Genomic DNA, 13,496 nt, shown 5'->3' with positions numbered 1-13,496 from the left:
TAAAAGGTGAGTAAATCACTTGCGCATGGTTACACTAAGGTCCCCGGAGCGGAGATTCCAACTCAGATCTGATTCCAAAACCTGTGCCACACTGGATATCTTCATGACACCTGGGTTTGAAGTCACATGGAATACAAATCATAACCTCTAAAAATAGCTTTGTACCTGCTAAGGAGTTTCTTGACAAGACAGTACTCCGTGGTAGCTTAGGACCCTGAGTGACGGGGTTTGGATCCCCCTTCAACCACTGTCCACCTTGGGTGTGTTGCTTCACCTTTCTAGGCTTCCGTTTCCTCTTTAAATGGGAATAATAATAATAATTACTTAAACCATAGGGTTCTTGTGAGGATTAAAGGGCATTAATCATGTAAAAGAGTTTAGGGAAGAACCTGGGCATGTTGTTAGTGCTCTGTAAATGTTAGCGACTTTTGAGTCATCTCTACTTTCTTTATCTTGATAGAATATACAATGCAGATGGCTGAATGCTGACAAAGGAAGGATAAATGCACTCCCAATGAGAAATAAATGGATCTTCTCCATTTTGCAGCACAATCTCCAGCATTCCATGTGGACTTAGTTCACTAAGCAGGAGGCCATTTCTTTTTTTTTTTTTTTAATTTTTTGTTTATTGCAGTAACATTGGTTTATGCCATTGTAAAAATCAGGAGGCCATTTCTAACAACCAACTGAAGAAGGGTAGACATTGTTTTGACGGCTTCGTGGCTCCACGCCCCCTCCTCGGGAATATATCTGGAGAAGTCATTTTGTCTAATTCCCTGCGCCTGTGACCCTAATTGGTTGAGCTAGGTCAACCAGAGTCTTTCCAGGGATTTTGGATCTGGAACTCTCTCCAGGTACCAAAGCTGTGACATGAAACGCTGGCACTGTCTACAGCCTTGTCTCCTGCTAAGTAGACAAAAGAGCAGGCGCACCTGGTCTTGCACTGAACAAGTGGAAGAAATGCTGAGACACAGGTGAAGGCCTGCAGTGCTGTCACCTCAACTGTGACCCCAGCTTCCAAGGTTCCTGAAGCCCAGATGCATCCTGCCTTTCCCTGAGGCTTGGCTGGCCACTTGCCCCAGGATCCTTCCAGTAAAGCCCCCTTTTTGTTTAGTGGTTTCTGTCATTTGCAACCAAGAGTCCCGACAAATACAACCAGGCAACACTGGTATCTGTAGGTTTCAAAGCTACTCTAGCAGCTTCCATCAGAAGTTACTAAATATACAATTCACTTAAGAGGTATTTCTCAAGGCCGCCCTAAGTGCCAGGCACTGTGCTAAACACTAGAGAGAGAGAGAAATGGTAGGTGACTCTTCCTCAATCAGATCCTGTACTTGGGAACAACAGTGAACCCACATTTGGCCCCAAGAGGTCAAGAATTGCAAGAGCTGCCTGCCTTTGTGTAAGTACCTCCCTCTGGGCCTGTTTGCCCACCATAAAATGAAGGGACTGGACCAACAGTTTTTAAACTATAATCAGGGGAACCCTAGTATTCCATATGGGTACTTGAGGAAGGTTGAATGGCTCCTGAGCCCTCTTTTACTTGCTCACTTGGGCAAGCCTGCTTTTATAAAGCAGCTTCTGTGTCCAATTTCTTTGGGTGAAAGAAGTCCTTTACTGAAGGGAAAGTTTGACCAGAGGACCCCTACAGTCCAGCCTTCCAGTGTTTCTAGCTCCAAGGTCCTCATTCAAACATGTTAACATTTTGCCTTCCTCTCCTTCTCTGTGCTCGTCATTAGGGACACTCACTAAAGAAAGGTGGACTTCCTAAATCTGAAAAAGCAAAAAGGGCCAAAAACTGGACAACTGGTCCCTACATAAAGGGCCCTTTCATCAAAAACTGTTCCCCAAGAGCTCCAAGCAGGTTGTTTAATCCTCATAATAAAGAGTGAATAAAAGGCATTAATTAACGCCACCAAAAGGAGGATTCAAAGCTGGTGTTTCTTCACTTAGCAAATATTAGTCATGGGCCAAAAAAATCTTTTGTTACTGCAGAAAGCAGTGAGGTGATTTCTGGGGTTTTTCTGTTTTGTCAGGTAGTAAAGACTATGATTATATTATTAGCAGGGAAACATGTTTTCATTTCATGAGATAAGTCAGGAACTCCAAAATGTGAGCCCTGGCTTGGGATTCGAATCTGGAGTGGTGCCCCATAAAGATACTTTTCAATAGCGCAGCAAGTGACCCTGGTAGTCAGCCATGTTTGGGAATGGCAGAGCTTGTATTCTGCAGGAGTCCTGAATATAACTTATTTTCTAGGTTTCTCTGCTCCACTTACAAAAATATTGCTCAGGGTTGTCTGCAAAGTATAGGACTGGGGGTGGGAGTGTGTGTGCAGGGATCTTAGAGATTTGGAAAATACACCCCTGCCCTGCAGGAATTTACCCAGAGTCCCAGGACAGTCCATTTAGGAGAAGCCCACATGTCTCCAACTAGGTTGGAGAAGCTACTGAAGGGCAAAAATGGAGGCCTGTGCTTAACTCCAGCCCTGCAGGATGGTGGTAGAGTAGGCCTTCAACCATTAACAACTGACGTGTACCAAGCAGGAACTCACAGAAGTGTTTGAGTTGGCCCTGTAAGTGGGAGAACACCATTTTATTTATTTCTAATTCCCATGAAAAGAAACCTCAATCCCCTGCCATGTGATTAAGAGACAACAAGGTTTTATTGTTATTATTTTCATATACAAAAAGATAAAACTTGAAATAGTTCTAGATTTTTCCTCCTATTCTGTTGGGGTGTGGCTGCTTCTTCACACAGGGGGAAAAAAACTACATTCACATCGGTTTATTTGAGGACCCAGTGCAGAGTTCAAGCAGCAAAACCCCAACTTAGCAGATCTAATTTCAAACTTGACACTCATTTCTAAAATTACCACAGTAAAAAGGAACAAAGATCCACTGCAAATGAATGAACTATGATACAATGCTCTTTCCAAAATGTCTTCATTTTGCAACTGTAATTACATAGATGTCTGCTTTTGGCCATTTTAGATGTGTGCATGTATATAATATATATATGTGTGTGTGTGAGATATATATATATATGTCAGCACACTTTTCAAATCCAGACAGGGTAACAGCAACAAGCTTAACTCTGTGTGTGTATGTGTGTGTGTGTGTGTGTGTATATATATATATATTTTAAAACATGATACTTTAGTATATCTTTTGTTAATTCAGTAGTACAAGCTATTTCTGTTCTACAAAATTTTATTTTATAGCTACAAGGGTGAAAAGTGACCTATTACATTTACATCTCACATATCCTGGTATACAAACAGTACTTACTGAATTTGAGCCAAAAACTAGAAGTCTTTAGTTTTAGCACTTGAAGAGCTTCCTCACTTCTACAGCCTTAAATCATATACTAGTCACATTTTCAGAGTTTGCAATTACTCATTTTTAAACCGCGAGAAACAGGTGAATCCAAACTTTTAATTACAATTTTTATATACAAGTTAGATAACACAGCTCAATGAGACTTCGCTATCCATCCTAAACCCAACACACACATTCTCCACTAAGTTAGACAAGTCTTAGGGTTTTCCTTCTTTTCCTTACAAATAATGTACAAATTTAGAAGTAGCCGGTAAAACTGATAAGATGGCAAATGAGAGGTGACATTTTCTGTTGGTTCCAAAATTGGTCCTACAAATTTTGCACTCTGCTGTGTTCTTTAACTGTGTCTGTTACATGCAGAAGCTCTTTTCACAAGAATTGACATCAAACTCGATCTGAGTTAAATTTATAGTACTGTATAAAGTTATTCAGATTCAAGAAGGACAAATGTGGAAAAATATTAACAGGTGAAAAATTTGGCCTTTGACGCTACCATTAGGATCATGTCAAATTCATAAGCAGATTCTTTTGTACAGTTGAAAAATGGCATTGTGTGGATTTGTGGTGTGGAACTGAAATCTAGAAGTATGTTTCTAATCTGAGGTAACCCTCACCCTCAATTCTCAAGTACTACTCAATTTTCTTTGCATTTTTATAGAATTCTAGAAAAAATGGGGGGGGAAAGCCGCTGGCATTTTAACAATTCCTCCCCTCACAGGAGGTCTTAACACTTCCGATGAGGTCTCCTAAGAATCTCTGTATGGTCTCTGGCTCCCAGACAGCCTTTGACAATGACTTGGACACTTTCCAAATCAAACCCCAGATGTTGCCTAATCCTTCCTACTCTCATCTCTATCACTGCTGGTAATTTGGATGAGCGCGTTTTTCCCTTACGGAGAAATTATTTGGCTAAACATACACTTAACTTGTGGCAGTGCTCTGAGAAAACCCCACTTGGGCTAAAGCACTTGCAGGGACTGAAGTCAACAGTCCGCTGAACAGGGCAAAGACCAAACACCCCGAGGGCTGAGTCCAGACCCACTGGAACACAATGGCCTTGGCGTCAATGGTCAGCGGGACAGCCCAGGCAGGCAGCCCACTCTCGTACAGCTGAGTTACCACTTTTAATCTTGGTCTGCCATCTATGCCCCAGAGACAAAAACTCAGATGTGGTGACTGCTGGTTAATTAAACTTCTTGAACTGGTAAAAAAGGCTCTTTAAAAAATATATATATATTTATTTAAAATACATCAAAATGACAAACAGCCATATCCCGCAAGGCCTAATTTCACAGCAACATATGCTATAGACATCTTCCCAAAATGCACTGTGGTGGATGGTGGGTTTTTAATCCTGCCATTTAAAGGAATGTTCTACATTTGAGCTTTAGTGACTGGAAATGTGTTACAAAGAGCTCATCTTTGGAACTAACTGGTGTGCAAGAAAAGCCGATTGAGTCACCGTGCCTGTTCAGACATAAGAATACTGAAAATGGCAGAATTCAAAGAGGAACACAGGAAGCACCGTTCAGATGACACTCTAGACCCATCCCAGCACAGTGCTGTTAAGAGCTTGCCAGAAGCCCCTTTGTCAGTCCTTGGGAAGAGTTTTACTTTAAAACAAATAAGTGCCCATACTTGGCAGGGTTCCCATGTGTATGTTACAAGCCTGCAGTATTGAGAGGACCCCGATGGTGACAGTGTTCAACATAAGGTCTGAGGTAACTGGTTCTTAAAACACCTGGAGCACAGAACTGCATCCAGAAATTACAGCTGGAAAAAAGAAAAAAGGTGGGGTTTTGGGCTAGAAAAGACAAGTAGAAAAAAGCTTACAGCAGTTGCTTTTGGGGGGAGGCAGGTGACAAAAACCAAGGCACAACAGAATTACATTCCAAGATGTGGCTGAAGAGCAGAGAGATGTTCTTTTATGGGGAACAGGGAAAGGAACAATGGGTTGGTTCCCGGAGTGCTACTGGATCTGCTGAAAACTAAATTCATTCGAAGTATAAAAGGGGTGAAGTGTAAAACGTTAAACCAGAATGAATAAAAAGCACAGCTGGTTTAAAATGACACTTTGGGAGTCTCCTGACAAAAGTGTCCCAACCAGTGCACCATTGGACACTGCAGCAGCCTGAAGCCAGCAGGCACGGTCTGGGGGACAGGCCTTTAGCTGGGCCTCCGGTCTGGCAATTACAGATACAAAGAATCAGCTTCATTATCAACTTCCCCTACATCCCCAACAAAAAGGCTCACCCAAATAACCATCCACTCTCTACCCCAAAATAAAAAGCTAACATGAAGACCGCCTTCCTATTATGGCAGTGAAGCTGACCCTTGTAGCAAGAGCAGGAAAACCTGTGTAGACACCGGAAAGATGCCCTGCTGCTATGGGCTTCCGAGCTTCCTCAATGGGCTCCTGGCTGACTCACTAGATTAAAGCAGAGAGCCAACCCAACCACCCTCACCTCCACACCACCCTGACCAGAGGACAAAATGTGCCTGGCAGCTCTCCATTTCATTTGACCACTATGTCCACACACCGCCCTCCCCACCCTCCCCCTTTCTGAATCATTACTCAACTGGAAATTCTGTCCTGAAAACTGGACAATTTGGTCCTAAATAGTTTGGTTTGGTGGATTACTCAAATCACTAAATCCTCATTTCAAATGTTTGTAGCCTGATTCTTATTCTAGTCCCAACCCACCCCAATCTGCACCCCCATACAATTTCTGTTCCCCAAAACATCCTCACACTACTACATCCTATGGCAGGAGCTTACGAACGAATTTTTAACCTCAGAACCTTTTGTTCAAAAGAAATCCCAAAGGAAGCATGAATGTGCAACACACGACAGGCTCCTCTCACCTCTCCCCAGCCCCTCTCCTCCCAACCTGTAAGAGCCGAGCTGAAGCATCACTGTCCTACACAGCCACAAGTGGAGTTTAGGCCAAACAAGAACCATAAATGGACTCCAATCTGCCAGTGTATCACGAGAAGCCATGAGTGTTAAGTAAAAGCGCCACACCACTCACACTCCAGTGTACATTTATCTCGAAAGGTAAAGCTCGTTACTCGGGTTACAAAATCATTCTTATTCAAACTCACTAGACTTTATAAAAATAATCTGTGTTATAAAACAATCTCCACACTGTGCAGAAGAATCTGTCAGGTGATATAACTAAATATATATGTAGAGCTATAGATTTTTTTAAAATAAAATTTCAAGTGTCGTATCTCTATTATATAACCTATTCTTTTATTTACAACGCTACCTAAAAACATTCCAATGCAAACGTGATTGGGACAGTCAGGGAATGAGCCCACGCCCAACCAACAGTAGAAATTCCGAGGACTCAAGACAGAACTCACCCATTAGCAAAAAACCCAACCTCACCTGCCTGAAAAGCATTAGCTAATGGGTCATATTTTTTGTAACTGTGAGCTCAAAAATGTAAACTTTGCAAATGAATGTAACACTTTTCCGTAGATGTCCAGAAGAGCCCACGTTTGTAAAATCCACTACATACACACATATGTCCACGTGTATATTTCTTAAGTGTCCTGCAGTTGGCTTGCAGTAGTTCTTAGAACAGCCCAGGCCCCAGACAATCCAAAGACAGTGCTGGAGAAAAGAGGGCAGTGCCAGGCCATCAGCACACATTGGCGTTTAGAGAATATACATTTTAATTCATGAGGAAAAACCACCTGTGTTATCTCTACGAGCTGCCATAAGAGTAAATAAATTATCACTGGTTTTGGCACTACAGGGATACATGGAGTACCACAATCAAAAAGTCCTGCTTCACTCATACCTGGAAGATTCTGTCAAAAAAATGTAAAAGCTTGGTAAAAATTTAAATAGTGGCAAATCCTTTAAATTCAAAATCTTGTCCAAACCTACATTTACAGTGGACCCAAAATAAGTATAAAATAGGAATAGTCAAAATATCCCTAGATAATTCGGTCTTTTATTTGATGATAGTTTATGGGTCTCTTGGACCCATTAATTGTTTTTAAAATGTGGCTGAGTCAACTGAATTAATTTTGGGGAGGGGTGGTGTTTTAAACTTCAATTTCTTTTTCCTACAAAACTAAATGATTATCTTAAAAAACTTTTCCAAGCCTTTTAAAGGTTTGGGATACATTCATAGGTGGATTGCTGGCTACAAATCAACTACCAGGAATCTTACTTAAAGAACTGTGTGTCTAACCCTGAATTCATGAAACGTTTACAAATCTAGACTGAGAAGATAAACGTCATTAACTGAATTACTGGGCCTGTTTCTTTACCTAAAACATTATTGTTAGTCGAGACCTAAACCCGTCGTTACTAAGTTGAACACATTAGCTGCTGAGTATTTTATTAGTTCAGCTTATGTAAAAAGCCATTGACCAGGGAGAATTCATGTCACCCAAATAAGGAGAAAAAGCCACTGTGCCCCTTCCTTTCTGACTGCTCACCCTGGGTGAAGGGTAGATAAGTAAATTCACTGTGCTTCTTGGAAAGGTCTAGTGCCTCTGAAATGTGAACCATGCCTGGCCATCTCTCCGAAGATGAGCCATTAAGAACCCAAGAGGCTACTGAAATAGCTGGGAGTAACGATCAAACTGAGTTAACTCTTAGAAAATGCTTTCCAATTTAGATATTTTTCTAGTGAGCCAAGTTCTCAGGAATAATGCCTGGCTATTTGACTTCTAGTACCAATTTTAAAAACTTACATACTTATGCTTACTATAGTACTACAAAACATCAAATCCTTGTATTACCAATAGGAGCTGGGAATTTACACTGCATTCTAAAAAGGGCAAAATCCCATTTGCAAGAGGGCCACCTAGTCCTCCCACCCCGGATGAGAGAGCCACCTCCTTGCCCTCATGGCTCAGAGTATACTGGCCATGTGACAGGCTTTCGGAGCCACATACAGCGCAGGGGGGACTTTCAATACACAGCTGGGCTTGCCACCAAGGAAACACCACACACATAGCCCAAGCACCCAGTGCAGAGTGGCAGGGTAGCAGGGAGCAAGAACATGGCCAACTGGAGAGAAAGGTGACAGAGCAGAAGCGCAGGATCACCTGCTTTGCTTTCTAAAGCATGACGTGAGAAGCCATGACAAGAGAGTTGGCCTGGCCCCTAGAGGCAGTGGAAGAACTAGCTCGGTGGCCTGGAGATGAGAAGCCTTTCCCTTGGTTGGGAATATGTGAGTTGGGGGCTTGAGCCTCCTGAAGATGTAAAAGGCTGGACAAGTCCTTCTTGTTCTGTACACATGCCCCAAGTCCAGAAAAGATGAATTCTGAGTCATAAGCAGCTGGGACACATGCAGAAGCCTTCCTCAGGCAGGATGGATCCCTCCGGGCACCTACCAAGAGCCATCAGGACAGGAAGGCCATGCTGAACAACAACGGCTGATGATGCTCACCACTGTCCCTCACAGCCAGGTCTCCCTTTCTCCTAAGAACAGCCCATCTGCAGCCCTCACCCAGAGTAACTCACTCAAAGGACTCCTGATAGGGACCAATGGTCCCAGGAGAAAACCCAGCTCATGCCAGCCCCAGGATGCTCTAATAACAATGTCCATGGCCTTCTCTGGCCCCCATGTCATTAAGAATCCTCTGCAGGACACTGTGACACAGTGGCCTCTGTCCCCACTTTCTTCCTCCTCCTCTTGCTCATTCCTGGATTTCTCTGGCTGGGGATGTCTTCTCATAGGGATCATGGGTGTTTTCAAACAGAACACATTCTCCCTGAAAGCCCATCCCACAGCCAGGAGCCTCTTGGATGCCAGTGCACTAGGAGGGAAGGAGCAAGGATCCTTGGCCACGTCTCTCCCCTAACTTGGTCACCCTCCTACCCGAGATGCAGCAGCCTTTCCCATGGGCAGGGAAAATGATGCCCAACTCCATTCCCACCAGTCTTCCACAGAGTTTGGGGAAGAAAAAAAGGAGCAGTTATCTGAGCTCCCTGTAAGTGGAAGTCAAATGAAATCTTTGTGGAGAAGAGCACAGGCAGAGACCCTACAACCCAATAGATACAAACCAGGGCTCTAGATGGTTCATTCCGCAAAGAATACATGACAGCAAACACACAGTTTTTATCTGAGGCAAAAGACCCACCTAGGCTCCCAGCAGCAAGCCCTGAAAAGCGATCACCCACCTTCTAGCCATCAGCAGCAGTCAGCGATACTTCCTAATGGGTGCATTTTACACCACAGCACCAGGGAAAAGGCAGCCTGAAACCCAAAGAACTGGCACAGACCCCCCCCAACTCTCCCCTCCCCCGGCCACACCAAACAGGTACCATTTCCTGACACTTCATTCTGGTGCCAAGGCCCCAGAGGGATGCTACAGCAGCTGAGCACACGGTCAGCAAAGAGGGAGCCCACCCAGAAAAAAGGCGTGCAGGCCGACAGGAAGGCCCGCCCCGTCTCTACTGTGTCCTGACCACTAGGTCCCACATCAGGGCCACGGCTCAAGCCTCCACAGCCAGGCCGAAACCTGTTCTCACAAGAATCAAGCCAGTACACAAAAGAAAAATCACCCAGAGGAAATCTAAAACCAAACGGAGAGTCTGGGGTTTAGTGTTCCACACTGGGTAGGACCAGTGATCTGATCACTCCTGTGGTAAATTAGCTACATTTGTTAGTGGTTTATTTGTTTCTTCTGAGGATGAAAAGTAGAGATGCCTGGCACTGCCTGAGGAGAAAGCTGAAGAAATTAGATATGGCACTTTTCAATAAATATTTTAAAGCTTCTTAAAGAAATACGTGGAAAAGAAAAGCAACTGCTGTAAGGCCTGTTTCGCTGTTAAAAATTATTCTGAGGGAAGAAAAATACCACAGCACAAAATAAAAAAAAGAGAAGAAAAAGACAACATACCTTACCAAAAAAACAAAAACATAAAAACCTGTCCCTGTAACCACCTTGGCCAGCTCACATTTTGACCCATGAAACAAAAACCGAGCTCTGAGATGGAGGAAAACTCACCTCCCACAGCCCCCTGTGCCCAAACACACAGAAAAAGGACACACCCACGTGGCAGGCCCCAGAGACGGCAAATAGCGTGCTGAGTGGGGAGCAGACGGCCCAGGGTGTGTGCAGTGCTCTCTGAGACTGCGAACTCCAGGGCAGGGAGTGAGAACTCCCCGCTCCAGACACGCTACCCCAGCACACACTGCCCCGAGGCACAGTGCGGATTCAGAGACGCTACAGGTCTCTTCCACTATCGTTGCTGCTAACCTGCTTAAGAAATTAAATCTCAAGTAAAATTACCTCATGCGCGTCTCTAAGGGCCACAGTTTTACCAAGTTAAAGTGGAGTTACCTGTCACTCTGAACATCGACCAGTCAAGTGAAGGGAAACATCTGAACCTCCAAATAACCCAAGAGGAGGCACCCCTCTCCCATTCTCACCCAAGTCAACCTCTCCCCATCGCCCACCAACTCGCCTACCCTCAAGATTAAGAGATCGGTTTTTAAATAAAATGGTGTAAACAAACCAGAAGGAAAAGCCTTTACAAACAAGAGTGATGAATGCCCAGACTCGGCCCAGACAGCCAACCTACAATCGATGACAATTATTTACAAGGGGGTGTTATCAAAAAATGGTAGCACTCCCTAGACAACTCCAACGTTTTTCCTTTCTATTTCTTTTAAACCTTCTTGTCATAAAAGCCAACTTACATTAAAATATACTTACTACAAGACAACACAACTAATAAAATATATAATAAAACTTACACAAGTAGAAAATTTTGAGGTATTTCTGGTTTGAGGTGGTCTGTGGTTGTGAAGTTTTAATTCTTTTACATTTCAAAATTTAAACCTCGGAAGCCACATAGCAAAGTGTGTGTGTATATGTGGATGTGTGTGTTTTGTTTTTAAAAAAATTTGCATGTTTCATAAATTAAAAAAAATTCAAATGTTGAAACAGCAGCATTAGGAACATTCACTGACTAGAGCAAGGTTATAGCATAATAGAGAAAGGGTTTTTAGAATATGCACCACTTTAAGGGGTCTGGAGAAAGCCGTGTCCATGAGCCACATAAAGAGGACAGTTTTGTCACCACTCGGGGCAGAGCCAGTGCTGTAGGACTCTCAGGGTCTCCAGAGAGGCAAGCCTTGGTGGGCCCCACCCAGGAAATCCTCTTGCCCTGGCTGTGCAGGACATCCCCGTGGCCATTTCCCTGAACTGCTCCAGGAGGAAGCAATATATTTCAACTTTTCCTCCATTAAAGATATTTATAGTATCGTGTCTTACGAAGAATGTACTCACTAAACTGTGATGATTTCTACCCTTACCTAACCTTAAAATAGGGCAGAAAAATGTTTAGTCCTATGCCCAAGCCCAAGTCAGCGGAAAAAAACTGGTCAGGGCCAGCAGATGGGTCAGAGCCACACCTGCTTTTGGCCTTTCTCCAAACCCCGCTCTTGCCGTGAATGCTCGGCCTCCACACTGTCCTTCCCCTTGATTCCTGGTTACCTGAGAAGTAGCCTCATAGCAAAGGATGTTGCTCCGAATGTGCCCGAGTCCAGTGTAGCTCTGTTCCAAACCCAACCCCTAGCTCTATCCTCCCCTTCCAACTCCAGTCCAAACCATCCTCACCCTCATCCCAGTTTTTCCTCGGTCAGGACAACACCCGTTAATCCGTGAAAGACACATCTGCTGTTTCTTAAACTCACTGTCTAAAAAGGGAGAAAAACACAATAAAGGGAGGGAGGGAGGCAGGGAGACAAGGGCAGAGGGAAACTCCTCTTTTGAGGAAGGTGTGTTCTTATGTAACAGTCTTCAAAGGTTCCTCTAGGTAGAGTTTGCAGCATTAAGTTTCCTAAGACAGGAGATGGGTTTCTTTGTGTCACAGATTCTGAGATAACAAACAAAGAGAAAGCGGGAAAAATGAAGCCCAAGGACAGGAGGTGGCTGAGGCTCTTCAGCACGGCGCTGCTTCTGCATTCACAGCTCAGCACCTCAACGCCTGCTGACGTGTCCGCTGTTTGCGATACAGTAGAGCAATGTGCTGGTAAAACTGATCCAATCCAAAAAATAATATTAATAATAATAATTATAATAATTATAATAATAATAAAAAGTCAAGGTAAAATAGCAGCTGCATTTTATGTGTTTGTTGATGTTATGGGATTTCCAAAACAAAACACAACTTTTTTTTCCTCTCCTCTTCAGATCCACTGAGTCTAGAGATCTACTCGTGTCCTGGGCTTAGATGCTCGACTCTTTAGGGGGCAGGTCCACATTGGTGACGGATGTCACCAGGGAGACAAGACAGTCCGAGGTAGTGCCGTTGACCGACCTCCGGATCAAGGCCACTCGCTCCTCCACGCAGCCCGCAGACAGGCGAGCCTCGGCATCGTGGTCCCAGCACTCCTCAATGGTCACACAGAGCTGGGCCAGGCCCTGAACAACGAAGGGAGGGAGAGGAAAAAGACACCTTCGTTAGTGCGCCTCAGTGAGGACAAGCACGGGGACAGCAAACTTGATGATGTTCCTGAGGATCAGGCAGAGCCCACCGGTCCCACCCCCAGCAGCAGGCCAGTTAGCAGGAGCCTGGGAGAACTGCAGGAATCAGGCTGCCTTCCCTCCTGGCGATCACCATCCTAAGCCCACTGGCCTCCTTCCACAGCCCCAATGGAAGGTCCACTGAACCTCAACACAGGAAGAGAGAGAGGGGTAGGGGAATCCAGGCCTGTCCCAGGGCAGACACAGCTACTTGCCTGGGAGCAGTGACATTCAAACAAAATCTTATGCGAAGCCCAGATCACGTAAGGGCCCGAAGTGCAGCGGTTCAGTCACAGTGGGGACTAGAGCAGGGCTTTGTCTCTCCCGGTTCCCCACAGGCCCTGGGACACCTCCTAGAGTCCAGGGAACATGGTGTGGCACCCTGTGCTGCAACCGTGTGGAGGCAAGAAAGGCAGCAGAATGGGCAAAATGCCCACACCCAGGCGCTCCCTGGCCTGCTCAGCACCAGGCCACATCGAGACCTCTCTGGACTTTGGAATCCTCATCAGGGAAGTGGACTGGCGATGTGCTCAAAGTCACTCAGCTACTGATTGGCAGATTCAGGATTCAAACTCAGATGTGTTGGCCCAGGACCAGTGGGCTCCACTGCACAAGTGATCCACACGGGGGCAACCTGGGCCCTGA

At 44.7% G+C, this 13,496-nt stretch overlaps 1 protein-coding gene across 7 annotated transcripts in view; it reads right to left on the bottom strand.

The window, feature by feature from the left end:
• Positions 1-10,672: 10,672 nt before the first annotated feature.
• The window catches only part of ACVR2B (activin A receptor type 2B), a 30,897-nt gene continuing 28,073 nt past the window's right edge, over positions 10,673-13,496 (bottom strand). For 6 of the 7 annotated variants that reach the window (XM_058555320.1, XM_058555352.1, XM_058555303.1 and 3 more), the window contains one exon: positions 10,673-12,749. In XM_058555320.1, the coding sequence (XP_058411303.1) occupies positions 12,555-12,749 (195 nt within the window). In that variant the 3' untranslated portion in view covers positions 10,673-12,554. Of the gene's footprint in view, positions 12,750-13,066; positions 13,236-13,496 lie in introns of all 7 variants that reach the window. The other variant, XM_058555330.1, reaches the window with a different exon arrangement.

Source organism: Diceros bicornis, chromosome 2 (assembly GCF_020826845.1).
Source record: "Diceros bicornis minor isolate mBicDic1 chromosome 2, mDicBic1.mat.cur, whole genome shotgun sequence".
NCBI classification, from domain to species: Eukaryota; Metazoa; Chordata; class Mammalia; order Perissodactyla; family Rhinocerotidae; genus Diceros; species Diceros bicornis.
The sequence above is the reverse complement of the archived record's forward strand: the minus strand, read 5'-3'. Positions and strand labels throughout refer to the sequence as shown.